The sequence below is a fragment of the Leptonotus elevatus genome, chromosome 2 (genome assembly GCF_054856555.1).
Source record: "Leptonotus elevatus isolate MCC_2025b chromosome 2, RoL_Lele_1.0, whole genome shotgun sequence".
In the NCBI taxonomy this organism is placed as follows: Eukaryota; Metazoa; Chordata; class Actinopteri; order Syngnathiformes; family Syngnathidae; genus Leptonotus; species Leptonotus elevatus.
The window spans coordinates 29,066,384-29,084,127 of NC_141240.1; the positions used below are offsets into that span (position 1 = coordinate 29,066,384).

The 17,744-nt window shown below is 40.0% G+C and overlaps 1 protein-coding gene and 1 long non-coding RNA gene across 3 annotated transcripts in view; one reads left to right on the top strand and one right to left on the bottom strand.

The window, feature by feature from the left end:
- The window catches only part of LOC147179501 (FERM, ARHGEF and pleckstrin domain-containing protein 1-like), a 42,180-nt gene that overhangs the window by 4,219 nt on the left and 20,217 nt on the right, over positions 1 to 17,744 (top strand). For both annotated transcript variants that reach the window (XR_015093980.1, XM_086067135.1), the window contains exons 2-10: positions 946 to 1,160; positions 11,683 to 11,787; positions 11,875 to 11,917; positions 12,372 to 12,450; positions 13,184 to 13,281; positions 14,010 to 14,124; positions 16,358 to 16,505; positions 16,834 to 16,929; positions 17,017 to 17,183. Coding sequence is in view for 1 of the 2 variants with exons in the window: in XM_086067135.1 (XP_085923261.1) it covers positions 987 to 1,160; positions 11,683 to 11,787; positions 11,875 to 11,917; positions 12,372 to 12,450; positions 13,184 to 13,281; positions 14,010 to 14,124; positions 16,358 to 16,505; positions 16,834 to 16,929; positions 17,017 to 17,183 (1,025 nt within the window). In the remaining variant the exon portion in view is untranslated. The remainder of the gene's footprint in view (positions 1 to 945; positions 1,161 to 11,682; positions 11,788 to 11,874; positions 11,918 to 12,371; positions 12,451 to 13,183; positions 13,282 to 14,009; positions 14,125 to 16,357; positions 16,506 to 16,833; positions 16,930 to 17,016; positions 17,184 to 17,744) is intronic.
- On the bottom strand, positions 851 to 3,223 carry LOC147179502 (uncharacterized). Its single transcript, XR_015093983.1, has 2 exons — positions 3,089 to 3,223; positions 851 to 1,083 (listed from the first exon to the last, which is right to left on the bottom strand). It is a non-coding gene; the product is annotated as an uncharacterized LOC147179502 (long non-coding RNA).

Below are 17,744 nucleotides of genomic sequence, written 5' to 3' on the forward strand. Positions count from 1 at the left end.
GGCTGTATAGGTTGAATACTAACACTGGAAGGGTTGCCTCTCGTGACCTTTTAATCGACATGATATGTAAATGACAAATGTACGTTCTCCCTTTACCACCACTACACATTGATTTGTCAGGTCAGTATACTAAAGTGGGGATGGTGTGGAAAAAAAAAGCTTTTTTCATTTCTTCAAAAAAATTGCGGTTAAAAGCGTTTATGTGCGTTGTCAGAATTGTCTTGTAAAACATTCCTCAGACGTGATGTCACAGACCGTCTGAGAGGATATTTATTGTCTGAGGCGGAGGTTTATCGTGTGCAGGGTAGAGGTGGGGGGGTGCTGAAAGGTTGGTGTGCTGCTTTATGAGTTGTGGGGGGTTGTGTCTTTGTGTATTCTCAGAGCGTGTCTCATTTGCCCCACTTGTGAAGCTTTGGCAAGTCTGGACTGGTCGGTTTGTAGGAAAATGCCGTAAATCCCACCTGCATGTGTCTCACCGCAGTTTTATGTACATGCCATCAGCCTAACTCATGGACAAAATCACTGTGATTAAAAAAAATATATATATATACTTTATATATATTTTTATAACTAGCAACTAATGAGATTTGTTGCACATTTTCAGTACACTAACTTTCTCTCTTTCAGCCATAGAATACAGGGTAACGATAAGGGGGTCTTTCATTATACATTTCACTCCTTCAGTTTCCAGCTTATTGTAAAACATATGTTTTTGGATGGATTCGGTACACACCCAAAAGGGCAGTAATATATAGTGCAATTTAGAGTGAGGGCCCATGTAAAAGCTTGGGTGTCTACGGAAATGCCCAAGTGGAATGTGAAGACCAGAATATAAAAATACTCAAATGGCTGACTGAAGAGGTCGCAGCCGGTTTAATTTGGAAAAACAGACACAATCTGCCAGCCATTTGGAGAAGAATCACAGCCCTTCTTCTGTTTCTCCAGCAGACGGGAACAGATTGAGAGCAGCGGCCAGCAGCCCCGCCATGGTTGAACCAGCTGACAGGCCATCCACGGCCGGCCACAGGCTGGGCGCTCCCGAAAGCTTTGGGGTGTCCACCCTGGAGCCTGGTCTTCGTCCACCTGCACAGGCACCAGGAAGAAAAGTCTCGATCAGGGTGCAGATGTTGGATGACACACAGGAAGTCTTCCAGATATCGGTGAGTAACGTCTGTGGTACTATGAGCTAGTTTAAACCTTCTTCTTCTGTTGATTTTAAGTCAGGGTTATTTCAAGGTTTAAAACATTGAATAATCGATATTGAATCGATTTTCCTTTTCTAGCCTGATATTGATTCATGAAACCATGAATTGATTATTTTAATATCTCCTTTCCCCATAAATTTATAATAGAATTATAAAGGCCAAGATTTTTGGGAGGTATTTTACTGTTCACATGAATTTAAAAGTATTTTCTTGCATTTATGAAAGACCTGACTGACTTATTGTACTTTAAGACAATTCAGAATCTTTTTATTTTATATTTACAATTATTGAATTATAATTATGAAGATATTTTCATCTCGTTCTTGCTGATGCCAATGTTTGTGTAACACTTATGTGATTATTACACTAAATAATTTAACCAGTTATTTCCTCCGCAAAATTTTATTTGGAATTTAATGTTTGTGGAGATTTTATCATGTCTTTGATATTTAAGGAGACTTGGTGTTCCATAAGTAATCAATATTGGACTGAAGTGAAGTGAAGCGATTCAATTCTTTTTTTAATTGAATCAAACTGAAGTCTTGTGAATCAAAATCGAATCAATTGAGGAAATTAGAATCGATATCCAGCCCTATTTTAAGGTCTTTAAACGTTCTAAAGAAAGACCATTAAGACTGTTTATAGAACCGTTAAAAACTGGTTAAAGAACGTTTAGCAAACATTACAACCTTGAACAAACCCTGACCTGAAATCAACATTCGTTAGCGTCGCAAACGTTCACTCTTAGTAGGCTTTAGCAATTCTTTTCCTAAGAGGCTTTAAGCTTTTTAATACTTCTCATATAAATTCAGCATAAGACGAAAAATGACACATTGTGTGTTTAATACAACCACATAGCTAAAGTAGTCACATAGTGTACCGTACCCACATAAATAACATTATTCACATCTGTTGTATTGAAAAAATCTAGTTAAAAGAAGCCAATCTTGACAGGCTTTGTTTGTTAGGATGCGAGTATCTGATGTATTGCTGTTTAGTGAAAAGGCTCCTCAGAGATCTCAGAGAGGCTGCCAGGAGGTGTAATGATGACATTTGATATTTATTCATATTCAGGAAATTCCGCCACTCAATTGCGTCGTTCATATGTGAAAGCATAGTTTTAGAGAAGGAAGACTTCAAGTTATTGTCTGCCGAGTAGAGCTGTACATTTGTGGAGGCATCAGTTATTGACTTTTCTAAGCTAGGTTGTGCCTGTGGCTAAAAGTATAGCGGGACAAAAGCGTCGCAATCACAGGAAGCAAATGAAACACTTTCACTGCTTATTATTACTGACTATGAAAACAAAGGAGCCATTGTCTCACCCAATCATGTCCTGTGCCATGTTTGTGCAGTTGTCCCACCTAACGTGTGAATGCAAAGATAAGCAGCAAACACTGATGAAGGAATCTATCTTTTCCTTTCAGCGCAGTCCAGCTTTTGGATATGCAGGCGTTCATCCCAAAAGATATTTCTGCTTTTAATAAAATCAGCTGGGAATGTGCGCTCATGAGGGAGCATGGTATTCATTATGGGAGGCACTGAAATCCTATTTAACTGTTTTGCAGTCACAGGACATTCCGGGTAATTAGGAATATTGAACATGTATTCCCATTTGCTAATTTGCAGTCACATACAACTCTGCAGACATCTGCACCATCTTCATATTCCCTGGGGAGCAGTGAAGTTTATTGCTTTGTGAAATACCCCTCCCCCCCCCCACACACACCTCACAGAGTCCCAATTGGATTAGATGATGCGTGTGTAGTTAAAACGCTCATTTAGAGCTACAACTGCTGATTCATAAAAGAAGACTGTAGTATCCTTTCCCCTCACAAGTCTCTAATTAGTCAATAATTTCTTTTCATCCGGCAATCTTACTTGACCTTAATCCTCATAAGACTGTCCAATACGTCCTCATCTTGACTGACGTCTTTGTTGGACGCCAGCGGCTTTAAAGACCGAGACGGGCGTGCGTGTTCAGGCGCAACAAGATTACTGTGTGGGGTTTTTGTTGCATGATTGGATTGTGGCTTTATGATCTGTGTGTGTGAGGTGGGCGGAGCAAAATAGATCAAACCATGATAAGTGACAGGGGAGAGTATTAAGGGAGAGAAGTGTAACAGATTCAGACGCGACATCACTTCAACGCTGTCCTCCAAGACTCAAGATATTTGAGTCTCCAGCTAATGTGCATCATGCACATATGATACACAAATCGGTCCACTACTGATACCGACTATTAGTAGTCAAGAAGACCGATAACTGAGATATCAAGCTGATATTCATATGCAGTAAAAGAGAAAAAATTTGCGTCAATTTAAAAAAAAAATTTTTTTTCTTTTAATTTTAAACCTATAAAGAATTAACAGCTTTGTTTAATTTTTTTGTTTAATCACAGGGAGCTTCCATGGTCATCAGCATGTGTCAAGCTAAATTCAAAATTAAGCATGTAAATAGCTCCCTAAAGATTTCTTTCCCTAAAATTTTTCTTTCATTTAAAAAAAATAAAAAGTGTAGGTCATTCCCAAGGTGAAATTAAAAGGTTTCAAAAGGTCTTTGCAGACAGTGAAAAATTGTCAGATGTTGTTTGAAATTTCTTTGTGACAAGCAAAAATTGTCTGAACATTACAAATCCTTAAGAAAAACCTAAATTGGCAATGTTTGCAAGCATTCACCGCTTAGTGAGGTGCCAGCTTTATCGGCCTTCAAATAAATAAAAAAAAGCCAATGCCGATATCGACACGTCTATCCCTACGGTCCAGTCCTTGTGTATTCTCTGTACATATAAAACGTTTTGCAATTCTTACTTGCAGCTGCCATTTCAAACTAAAGAATTGCCATTTTGCTTTTATTGACAAAAAAAAAAGGTTGTGCACAAGTCTTAGGTCACCATTAAATGCATTAATTTAGCAATGCTGTACCACAATGGCCTTCAGTGGCAAATTCCCATACCGATTGATCACATGGAAGCAGCATCCCACACACAAACGGTTCTGTGTTACGCAAGTCGGCATTGCCTGCCTCATTCCTGCGGTCAGTGACTTCCGTGAAAGCAGAGCACGGAATAGCAATTCTGCCTGTGACAGCATCTATTTATCCATGTGTGAGAGCCACGTGGAAGTATTGGGACGTGCTGGATTTAAAGACAGGGTAACAGAATGAGCTGTCCCCTCCAAAAGCACGGACATGGCAAGAGCGATGAATGTGAGATGAGGACTCAGGGAGCCAGAGACGGCTTCTGAGTGAAAGGGAGCAGGATGGGGCCCAGCAGAGGGGCCCGAGCTCAGTTCCGCTCACTGTCATGGAGAAATAGAAAGATTTCACTGAAATAGCGAGGGCATTCACCACACGCATCCGTCCCCCATGGAGGTGTTTCACCATGGTCCCAGCACACTCTGTCCAGTCTGCATGGCTGCAGATGGGATGCTTGTTGTTTTTGTTAATGCTGTGAATGATATCCCCCAGTGAGGAAGCACTTCAGGTCTATTTCATTTTAATTTCCGTTTCTGACATAATGGAAGCTTACATACTGAAGCTTAAAAATTTTGCACAGCTGGACTTTGAGTCAAAACAAGAAGAGAGTAGACCATGGGTGGGCAAACGCTTGAGCTCGAGGGCCACGTTGGAAATTTTTTAATTTTGACTTAATTTTTTTGAATAGACAGATGGGCCTGCAGGTCATTAGTCAGTTGAGGACGTTTAAAAACTAAAATAAAAAAAAGTTCATTTATATGGATAATTTGTTAAATTATTTATTTTAATAACAAAATAATTCATGTGTATTTTAATTGTTTTGTTCAGGAATCAATTATATTGTGTAATAAAATCAAATACAAATAAAATACTACTGTTTTTCTATTTTATGTAATATGTTTGTTTTGATAATAATGTAATTTTTTTTACATTTTGTACTTTGTAATAATTTATTTATATTAACAAATTATTTAAGCAAATAATTGTAAAGTGGTTAATTTAATTTTAAAAATGTAGTATTTTATGTAAAAAATATTAAAACAAATATTGTAATTGTATTTTATGTCATTAAACATGTTTATCCTACTAATATATTGTTCTTTATTTACATTAAATTAACAAACTATTTAATGAGATAGAAAATTAATTTAAAATGAATAATTACAAATGAAGGAACCAATTTTGGGAACAATATTGGGTGAATTAATCTTCAGTGGTCCAGATTAAAGAGCAGATTTGGCCCGATGTGGCTCGCAAGCCATACTTTTCATAACCCTGGGTTAGATCGTTGTCCAATTGTCTTTTTAGGTTTCATGAACGAAATAAAGACTGTTTGGTTAGTTGGTATCTTGATCATTTGAATTTTCAGAACAAGCCCAATGGGTCTCCCTGCCGCATCATCAATGTGTGTTTCTCTGAGAGTCGTGAAATGTATGGGGTTCATTATTATGGGAGGCGGACGACACCCCTCTGCCAACAGGCATGGGATGCTAATCGCTTTTTTTTTTTTAATGGGACAAGGGCTCTGCATGTACTTAATTTGTTTTCCTCAATTGTGCTGTGAGGCATAACAGGCACACACACACACACACCAGCTACACACCTCACTGTCATTCACCTGTAGGCATTTTCGTTATGCTGCCAGATTGATTGCCTATCATGCCTTGCTGTTAGTGCAAGCAGGTAGGTCGCCATGCTGGAGTGTGTGAGTTCTTTTTGATCTAGTTGTGTGGTAGAGGAAATGACTTTGACGTCTTGCCAGCAGGGTTAAGCCGTTTTTCTGGACTAATCTGAGCGAGAGGTTGTGATTGGTGGACAGACGAGGAAGCCCTCTCCCTGCTGCCTTGTGCTAAATGGACAAATATATTTAGTTTTTTGTTTTATTTTGTTTTGTTTTCTTGTGCCGGGGCACTGACCTGCAGTATGGTCAGTTGGACCCAGGGGATAAAGTTTGGACACCGCATCTCAGTCTACAGCGATGTAGCCAGATTGGAGCTGAGTTATGGTAAAGCTTATTCCCTTTCCTCGTCATTTCCAGTGTTTTCCCCTCTGGACTGGCCAATTAACGGTCATGTTTAAAGTCAAAGCAAAAAGCATGCTCTCTTGTGCTTGGCAAGGAGCTGCAGTGAAAATCTTCCTTTCTGAATTTGCAGAGGCTAAGGAAGAGTAGCGTCTGAGATGTTTTGCATTTTCATTCTTTAGTTCCCTTCTTCTTCAGAGGGTTCCTAACATCCCTCTTAGCCATCTGGTTTGCATCTGTGCTCGTCCCTCCGAGTTGTACATATCACGGGGCATTGCATGCTTCCAAATCTGCATTTTGAAAGGCTCAATACTTAAAGAAAAGCAACAAATCCAGACGAAAGCCGCTGGAACACCTCATGACATATTCAAAACCTTCGCTTTTCATGTTTGTGATCGTCGCAACGGACCAATTCCAGGCTGGCATCCATATTTCATAAAAACAAAAGTATGAGCACAGATGGTGAGAATATTTGACTTGGCTTGGAGGGGAAGCGTGACATGAAATACTTGAGGAAAAAGAAAATGGTTCCTGGTTGGAAATGAATCAAAGATTTTAGGAAAACATCGGGCAGGTGTGTGCTTCAGATCTCAAATGTTGTTTTAAGTTTAATGGCTGCATTTCTAAACTTCAGGTCAGTTTTTATTGGCTCACCAATTGTCAGACAGTACGCTATTTTATTAACCAGGCAGGCACACATCTGAAATGGGATTTTGTTTTGTGGTACAGTGTTAAGAGTTCTTTATCATCCGTTTAATATATGTACAGTATACTGTATGTGAAGTGTGCAATTATAGGATGTTAGTGATAGTAGTGAGTGATATTAGATAGGAGCCACATTACTAATTTGGGACAACTTGGGTTAAGCATTGCACTGACGTGTATAAGGTGTGGCAGTAAGGTTGAAGGACTTGTGTGACAAAATATGTAGTTCAAACCCAAACTACAAGTTTTGCCATGCAAAGTAATCCCCTTGGAGTCTTAACGCGCTTTCCCAGCCTTTCCCAGGATTCTCTTGGAATCCTCTGTAGCGGTGTCAACATGGCTATCTTGAGATTGTCCACGTCTAAACGGGACGGGGGGAAAAAAACGCGTCAGGCCAGGTTAGGTGCTCCGGTTTGTCTCGACCAGGAACTGCCTGATGCTCAGAACATTGTGAGAAAGAGCGTGGTTGTGGTGAAGCAGCCACAAGTTGTCCTGCCACAACCTTTCTTGCGCACTAAATGAAACAAACGTCAAAGGATCACATTGAAGACATACTTTGTAATTTGGGTTTGAAACAATGGCTTTACTGATACCAGTCATGGAACTTTTCTGACACATCTCGTATGAAACGGGTTCGATTTAGAATTGACAAGATAACCTAATTCACGGTTAAAAGAAGAAACAAAGTCTGAAATACTTGCTCTGTTGAAGCTGCCTTAAGATGCCAGGTCATTGTGACGTGTATTTTATACAGCCTCCTTGAATAGAGGAGGAGGATTACTATAATTTTTCTGCTGCTAAACCCGCATGAGTCACTAAATGAAAAGTACATAGAAATGAAATGCACCAGCTGTAAAAAGCCACTGTTGATTGGTGACTTGTGATGGAAAATGATCGTTTGAGTTCTCTTTCTACTTTGTATCTTGTACACCAGGACACTTAGAAGGAAATTCAACGTTTCAAAAGGGATAGACTGTCATATCCAAGTCTGGAAGAGCTTTTGGCTGCTAAATCTGGATTTTATTTTTTTTGTGCCAGACGTTGTATGATGGTTTCCAGGCATGTCGCCAGATTCCAACTTGGCTTGCTGATGGACAGTCGGCTGTTGAGGCCCGGGCCACTTCTCCTGCTCTCTAATTATTCTAAATGTGATGAGCTGTGGTGGTATGGTATTGATCTTGATTCTGAACAGACGGCTTGTATGAAACCTAACCCCTGCCTTGACCGCGGCTTGGCAGGTTGAGAGTCAGAATGGGGGAAATCCTGCTTCCACTGGTTAATCGTTGGTTAATCTTGGTTAATCTAGTTAATCCTCCACCCAACACAAGTATGCAATCGTGGTTAAAAATATGACAAAAATGAAGGAGCTTGTGTATTGGAGAGAGCCTGAGTGGAGTGACTGTGTGTGAGTTTGGATAAGAATTTAAAGCATTCACACCCACTTCACAGCTAGCATTAGTAGCATGCTAAATTGTATACCGTATGTATGTGCAATGTGCAGATAATACAAAATTTTAATTGTGCAATTTTTCATGATTTTTTTTACAAAATTCTGTGATTATGGGGATTTTGAACAAAACTACCATGACGACAGTTGTTTTTTATTTTTTTGGGAGGGGAGCTAAATTACACAACAGTGCACAATGATTTTGTTAATTAAAGATGCTAACGGTCTCTGGTTTAATAATAATGATAATAATAATAATAATAATGCTAATAATAATTTGGGATGCACCGAAATGACATTTTTTGGCCGAAAAAAAAAAAACGAAAATGAGAAATGCTTGGCCAAAAACCGAAACGCAGAAGGAAAATTATCTATTAAAAAAAAAAAGAAATCATCATTACATTTATTATAAAAAAATATTTAGGCCTATTTAAGATGGGCATTTTAACAAAGCACAATATAAATTGACACGCGTCTACACCACAGACATCAGAGACATGTTGGCGAATGGTACATTAAACACCAAACGCGGGGTGAGCAACTGAGCATTTTATGGCGGTGCAATTGCACTTTATAGTCAATGTACAGTAGTTCGCATTGGCGGGCACAGATGCGTGCGGTGCGGATGACGCATTTGTTGGCTATTTGGAGCGGGACAAGGTGAGGCGCACTTAAAATCGGCACATTCACCAACACAGTGTTTCCCACATCATGTTAATACTTGGGCAGGCCACCCAAGTAAACTGGCCACCACCCAAGTAGATTTCAAGAAAAAATAATTTAAAAAATATATAAAACAAACAAAATGTGTCGCGACTAGATATACCGCATGTAACATTAGTTCGCTGTCACTCACTTGTGGATCATGAGGTTAGAGGAGCAGGTAGCAGAACAAAGTACTGTAGGCTATAGTACCGTCTACACCCAATGATGCCCTTTTAAAGATGCTTTCAATGGGGTTGAGCTCAAGGGGTGAGGGCGGCCACACGTGAGTATTTCTCCCTTTATAGCCCATAGCTACTGAAGTAGGATAATGTGTTGTCTTGTATGAGAATTATTTTACTGCTGAAGGAACAGCTCTTCTTTTTATACTATGACAGAACTTTATTAACCTAATAGTTTCAGTACTAAAATGAACAACCTGTCAGTCTTCCCTTTGCAGTCATAGTATGTAACACAGAGCTTATTTTTCTGTATTACCATTTTCATTGCTGTTTCCCTTTGGAAATTGGTGAACCTTTCAAACTTGGATATTGACCAAAATAGGAGCAAATGGTTTGCTGCAAACCATTTTTTGAAATGCTTCTTGCATATATACTGCTGCACAAGGCCGGGAACTATTTTAGGGTTATTGTTTTGAAAAGGAGTCCACTGACTGACTTTTAGTGGTAACATTAAGGTTGGAGACATATTTGCTTAGCGTGTTTTGACTCTCAAAAGGGTTCACAGTTAAAGTGAAGGTCTTTAGTTTGTCCAAATGTTTATGGTGACATGATCTGTGTTGATGAAGCCCATGTTATTGATATTAAATCCCACCATTCTTCACAAATATTGCTTTCTACGCTCCAATGTGACACGTAATATATCCCTGAAGCATGCTTGAAGCTTCCTGGAAAAATCTCAGCAGTTGAGACTAAGGAGACTGTTTTCCCTTAAAAATAGGCAGTACTTTTGTGTATGTATGTGTATATAAAAAATATTTAAATGGAATATTCTTGATTGGACTAAATAAAAAAATAGTTGTTTTATAAGATGATCTTGCAGTTACAAAGTATCTGTTTTTCATGTTTTGTCTCAGCATTGTTTTGCATGCCTGGTTTGAGGTTTGAGTATGCTCCAGTCTAAACTACGGTATGCACATTTGCTCCTGCTTCCTTGTCTCTTCTTAACTGTGAGAGTCAATTCTGAGAAGATTTGTGGTTTATATTTTTCGATAATTTTTACGAGGATATTCTTGGCCCAGGTATATAATGGCCTGGAATTTACTGTGTGTGCATTGAAAATGAACAGTATGTGTCATTTTAACTTTTAAACCTCTTTTCATCCAAGATGACAGCGCTGAATGAATGAATAAAGAGTTAGTCACAGCCTTCTTGTATGGCATCTGTCTGTCTGTCATCCCAACACACAGAGGTTGTGATGTCCTAAAAAAAAAACTATTCTGACTCAGCAATAACTATTATTGTAGGTGCGTATGTCTGCCTGTCTGTCAGTGCACGTGGGCGTGTTTGTCCATTCAGGCTGACCACACACAAGCAGATGGCCGTGCACACACGGTAGCCAGATGGTGTTAGACTTGGCTCACACCTTTGCTGCACTGATTCTTTTTTTCTTCTTCTTTTTGCTTGGGATCTTAGGAGCTATTCAGTAACTGCAACGCGCGTTCAACCAAATCGAATCGAAATCAAAGCTGAACAAGTTTTCTGCAGTTCATAGTAAAACAGTTTTTACTCACAACATTTTGATGGCAACCGATAGACACACTGACATGCAGCGGAGGATTACCACATGTGATTACAGGGTGAGCCGCTTCTTGTAACGACCAAGCATAAGCTCACTTTCCGGGATGCATTCCTTTCTTTTAGCATTACTGTGGAATTCTTCACCATATTGAGCAGCAAGGACAGGAAAATGTCTACTGTGTTCCTAAAATTCAACCATTTCTTGCTCTATGGTCCTATAGTTTTCCTCGCTGGTACGTTGGTTGTGATGTTTCACAATAAAATTGATGCTCAGTGAGCTAAAACCTTGTAGGATTAGCTGACATGTCATGCACAACATTCTGGTTTAATCAAACTTCAAATTTCAGGACTTCTAGCGCACATGTATACAAATTATACTATATAGTATAGTAGCTCTCAAACTTTGTGACCAAGACAAAGACCAGATTTTTTAAAATAGTGTCTGAAAGAAATGTTAGCACTAAAATATTTATTTTTAGTTTGTCTGTGCTACTACTGGTTCACCGCCCAGCCTCAGTATAACAGTGAAAAAAATATCCTAGGTAATTTAGGGTTTGGTTCTACAGCTCTGTGTGTTTTGGCACTACTTATTTGCCAGATCACAGCTGAGCCCACTGGATGAGTAACTCGCAGCTTTTCCCTGCGGCCTATTGGTTGGTTACAAGCCTACACTTGTTGGTCTGGTTAAAGATCAGCCGCTTGTCGTTAGGAGAAAGTTGTTTGGGGTGGGGTGCGTCCACTGCCCCATTCTGCTGTGAACCATCTAATTAGACACGCATGAGATAGTTCCTAATCTCCAACATCATACTCTTGTGCCTTCAGGCCACAAGTTCAGTATAACCTAATTCCTGCATTTTGTCTCTTTTCCAGCAACGCTCCCCCGGCAAAGTGCTGTTCGACCTTATTTGTGTCCATCTCAACCTGGTGGAGGGAGACTATTTTGGGCTGGAGTACCAGGACCAACGCAAGATGACTGTGAGATGCGCAAATTTGAAATAAATTTAAAAAAAAAAACTCTTTTTGGAACTTGGACCTCAATGTTTTACTCTGACCTTCACACAGGTGTGGCTGGACCTGTTAAAGCCAACGATGAAGCAGATCCGACGTACGTTGCATAAATGAATTGTACTGTAAAGGGGAAGTCAACTCCCCCCCCCCAATTTCTTGACAATAATATGTTCTATGCAGCCCCACTAATCTAAATGCAGTGTTCTGGTTAATATTGTGTTAGTGGAATATGAAATAAGCAGGAAAATCCAGCAGTTTTTATCAATATCAGAAGGCGGCCATTTTGCCATTTGCTAAGTGAAAATAGCATCACCGTTTTTCAGGTCTCATGTAACAACCAATCACAGCTCAGCTACAGAAAACAGGTAATTGGTTATTGCCTAGCAACTGTGATGTCATCTTCAGTGTACAGCAAGTGGCAAAATTATAATGATGCGCCAAGTTTTGTATGAGATCTTTTGATAGTTGGTATTTGTCACAAAAATATAAGATGACAAAAAATATACAACATTTTCTCTTTAATAACAAGTTCCCCTTCCTCCCCATTCAAGGGCCGAAGAACACTATTCTTCGTTTCGTGGTCAAGTTCTTCCCTCCTGACCACACGCAGATCATGGAGGAGCTGACTCAGTAGGTTTTCACACACACATGCACACACTTATCTGAGGAGGTGTAATTTCTGAATCGTGTCTGTTCAAATATATTTACTGGTGGCACACAAAGCCTGGAAAGTTTGATCTCTCTGAACACTCAGACTGTTGTTATTGAGCAGGCTAGCTGACTTCAGCAACAGGCAGGAAGTGTTGCTCATTCCCCCCCCCCCCCCCCCCCCCTTTGTGTCTTTCTCACTATTGTCAGAATTTCCATTAATTAGGATCATGTTTCCCAAACTTTGAGCCAAGGTGCATATTTTGCATTAGAAAAACCATCAAACAAAAATGTCACATGAATGTACCGGTATATGTTTGTTTGAATGGCAGCAGCTGGAGACACAGATTTATTTCCCTTCTGCTATCAAAGGGAAGAACATTTCATTGTTCTGCATGTCACACTGTCACCGACATGGCTAAATGAGCAAAGAGACATTATTTGAAGTATCTTGGACCATTTTGTGTGGCACACTGGAGAATCACTGGATTAGGATACATGCAGACCAGATAGACGGAGACATAGAAGGCCGATTTCCCATCAAAGTTTAATTCGACTGAACCGGCCATGTACTTATGTTCTCATATTTATTGGAAGTATATTCTGCTTTACATGTGACAGCAATGCAATGCAATGAGCACAGCAAAAATATTTACACTGATATTCACAATTCTTGGCCAGTAACCCCCTTCCATCTGCTTCTGCTTGCCTTTAGGTATTTATTTGCTCTGCAGATCAAGCGCGACCTGGCCTGCGGTAATCTCATCTGTAACGACTCGAGCGCCGCCCTGATGGTCTCACACATTATCCAGTGTAAGAGAAAGGAGTGTCACTTACCGGTAGTTGATGTCACAGTTGGTGATGGGAATAGTGGAGGCAGGTGCATCACGAAACTCAACGGAATAGGCAGGAAGCAGCGCATAAACTACAATGAGTTTGTCACAACACAAAAGACTGAAATCATCCATCTAAATATACAACTGTGGCGATTGTGTCTGAAATTGGACATCTAAAGGTTGAATGGTACCATTTGTATTTAAAACTTATTTCACTGACCACATGAATCTATTCATGGTCTCAGCAGTGGGATGCATGCAGCGCAGCAGGCGGAAAAAAATGTATTGGTTGCTAGGGTAACTGTCATTGCTGTGCCCATACACCAGTACTGCATGGGGGGATGAATAAATGTAGAACTAGAATAGAAACCAGCTGAGCGCAGGCCTCTGCCAAGGCTGAACAATCCTGTGTGTCTGTCTTGTTTGATTGAAAAATCATGTGGAACTGTTCCATTCCAGCTTCGTTGGTGCGGCTCCATCTGCTGGAACAACTGGAGCACTGTTTCACTGAGCCCAAATGCAGACGAACTGTAGCAGTCACAAATCAAAATAAATTATTGTATTTGCAACTCTGCTCCGATTAAATGAGTTGGCCAAAATTAAATGAATTCTTGCACTGTACTTTTTCCGCACTGCTATCTCAACTCACCTAACTCCTGTACTGTATCTCCATTTGTCTCCCTTCCTGTCTTTCCCCAAATTCAGCGGAGATAGGAGACTTTGATGAGACCCAGAGCTGGCAGCATCTTCTGCACAATAAATACCTGCCAGACCAAGACGCCATCCGGGACAAGATCACTGACTGCCACCGCAAACATGTGTAAGTTCTAACACTCTATTATTGGTCTTTAAGCTTCTGGACTCTATGCTGGCCCTTTGCGTCCTCCTTGCTTCCCTTTTTTGGAACTGTTGTAGCTGTGTTAATGCAAATTTAATTAAAGGGGATGTCAACCCAAAATATGGTATTGTGGTTAATATTGCGTTAGTAGAATATGAGTTAAGCAGCAAAATCCAGCAGTTTTTATCAATATTGTACTTTTGAGTGAAAATGACATCACAGTTGCTCAGGTCTCAGCTACCAATCACAGCTCAGCTTCAGGAAACAGGTGAACTGTGATTGGCCGTAGCCTGAGCCCTGAGCAACTGTGATGTCATCTTCAGTCGACAGACAGCAAGTAGCAAAATGGCCACCCCCTCAGAAGGATAAAAATGGCTGGATTTTGCTTCATAACTCATATTCCACAAATGTAATATCAACCCGAATGTTATGTTTAGACTAGTGAGGTCACATATGACATATTATTGTCAAGAAATGTTGGTTGACTTTCACTTTAAACTTACCAAGTGTGTAGATTTTTTTTCCTGGTTTTGTAATTTAAATATATCAATAATACAGTATACTGTATGTCAAATTATACCTTTTGGCTCTGGTACAATAAAAAACAATCCTTGTTATTTACTGAATTGAATCATATAGTTGGGATAAAATGGGTTTCATTCGAGACTCATTGCTTGAAATTTTTTATTCCATTTTTCTCTACTAGATTAGATAATTTGCCAAATTTTGGACTGGGAATAAAATGAATGTACTGGTAATATTCTTAATTTCAAAAATAAGCGTTTAATGGCTAACTGCACTCCACTGGTGCAATTGAAAGATGTAATTTTGATTACAATATGCACTCCCCCTGAAAACTGTAAAAATACTATAATATTCACTGTATATGAAATAATGTAGCACCGATAAAACATATTTAAATATATTTTCACATCCTGAGTACTGTGTAAACAAATAAACAAAAATTTTAAGGGTTAAAAAAATAAAAATGATTTGATATTTTATACTAATGAGTCATGACAAGAACTAGTGTTAGTTTTTACCCCCCTAAAAAAATGCAGTAAAAGATTTTATAGGAAATCTTAAATTATTAGACACTAGATCCGTATGTGGCTAAATCTAGACCACAAACAATGAAAGGGCATTAAAAGCTCAATAAGGCCTCAGGGTTAAAGAGCTGATTGAGGTTAGGCGTGTTTGTTAAACATAAACAACACTAAGCTTCCCTAATCTGACTGGGGATCAGTTTCAGAAGGGTGTCAGGAGTCATAAACACAGACATCCACAGCAGGTCTTGCACCAGATTTCTATTTCACACACTACACACCCATCTCACAGTCTCAACCCTCCAGCAGATTTCTATCTTTCCCTCACTCTCCTATAGACACGCACAAGCAGGGCTGTGGCACCAATGAGGGGCTGAGTGTTTGAGCACCCCCACTTTTTTTGTGAGGGGAGGAGGGTGTTGTTACCAAAACACCTTAGAATAGTTGCTCCCTCTGTGCCCTACCCCTCTTGGTCCTTGAAACATGACCTTAGCTTTTATTTCATTTTACGAGTGCTGCGCTACACCAATAATATCTATGCACCACACAAGCGATCAGCAACACAAACATTTTGACGTACATCCTACCCTACCTCCCGCCCCAACTCCCCTACACTTTTACTTTACTTTACTTTGCCACAGCATGCATCCATTTATTTCCACAGTGGAGAGCGATCCACAAACATACTGTTTGACACTCCTAAAATGCACCTGGAAGAACATCCACATATTTTCTTATGCACGCCATTTCCAAGTTAAAAGTGTTGCAGATAAGCACTGAAACCCGAAGCAGCCCGTCCCTGATCTCTTTCCCTTCCCCCATCCCTCAGCCGATGCAGGAAGGAAGTGGCTAATTCAGCAGCGTATACAGGAAACAGGAAGATATTTTCCGATTTGCAGGGAAACAAAGCTTGTCACCGCCATCTGATCTCGCCCATGTATTTTAAAGCATGCTGGGGGGCGGGGGTTCAATCACCTTGATCATCATTGTGGTCTAATTAAAGGGTACTGCAAACACTGAAACATAAGAGATGCTAATTCCAAATATTGGCAAATCATTCACCTTCAGACAGTTTCAATGTTAACAGCAGACTGTTTGATAAACAAGCCATCAGCTAGATAAGCATGAGATCAACTACTGAATGATGGACCGGTCCCTCTCCTCTTCAGCGGACAGACCCCCGCAGAGTCAGACTACCAGCTGCTGGAAATCGCCCGGCGACTTGAAATGTACGGCGTTCGCCTGCACCCGGCAAAGGACCGCGAGGGTACCAAACTCAGCTTGGCTGTGGCCCACACTGGGGTGCTAGTGTTCCAGGTAACATCCATACAGCGCGTACAAAATTCATGTTTTACCACAAAATTGTGTGTAGAGAGAGAGATGGGGGTTATAACTTATGCATGATATACTGTTTAACTTCAAAATTAACGGAATCAGTACAATAATTTGAATTTAGTTCTCCGGGATGAGACTGTGGAACAGTTTAGTTGAGAGCATTTCAATCGGGACATCTTCACACTCCCCTTTGAACTATAATTAAATGATTGGTCTAACCAAAGTAAGATTTTATTTTACAGTCTGCAGTGATGGGTGGTTTTTTTTTTTCAAACATGGACCTCATTCTGTGCATATGTTTTCCTTTCAGGGGTACACAAAAATAAATGCCTTCAACTGGTCCAAGATTCGCAAACTCAGCTTCAAACGCAAACGATTTCTTATCAAGCTGAGAGCTGACCCTGCTGTAAGTTTCTCTTGCACCTTCCATTATGAGGCTGCTTTTAGCTCCATCTGTCTCTATGCCCACTTCTTCTTCTTCTTCTTCTTCCAGCAAAGTGGTCACCATGACACGCTGGAGTTTGCAATGGCCAGCAGGGACTGCTGCAAAATCTTTTGGAAGATCTGTGTCGAGTATCACGCCTTTTTTAGACTTTTCGAGGAACCCAAGGCCAAACCCAAGCCCATCCTCTTCACCAGAGGATCCTCATTCCGTTTCAGGTAGTAGCAACTTCTGGAAAGCCAGAAGCACACATTTGACTATGTCGTTAGGGATCGTTTACACACCAATAGTATTGATAGATATGATATTATACAGAACAGATAGATACAATATAGTACAGAGGTGGGCATCGAGGGCCGGACTCCTGCAGGTTTTGCATGTTGCCCTATGATCAGCTCATCAGCAAGCTCTGCATGAACCTGTTAACGATCCTGTTGATTGGAATCAGCTTGTGTTGGAAGTGAGAAACCTCCAAAACCTGCAGGACTCCGGCACTCAAAAACCGAGATTTCCCACATCTGATATAGTAGATATATATACAAAAAATGGATGGATGGATACAATAGATGCAATTGATACAATAGGTAGATCCACATATGCATATACACATACTGTATACATTTCGAAATAACACACAACAATATTCAGAACGGATTCAACTGTGGGTGAATGACAGTTTTTAGCTTAGAAAAGAAAATGGTCATGTGTGCACATTGACAAAATCATTTGCAATCAATGGCCCACCTTTGTTGGGGTATTTTGTAATATATTATGCCATA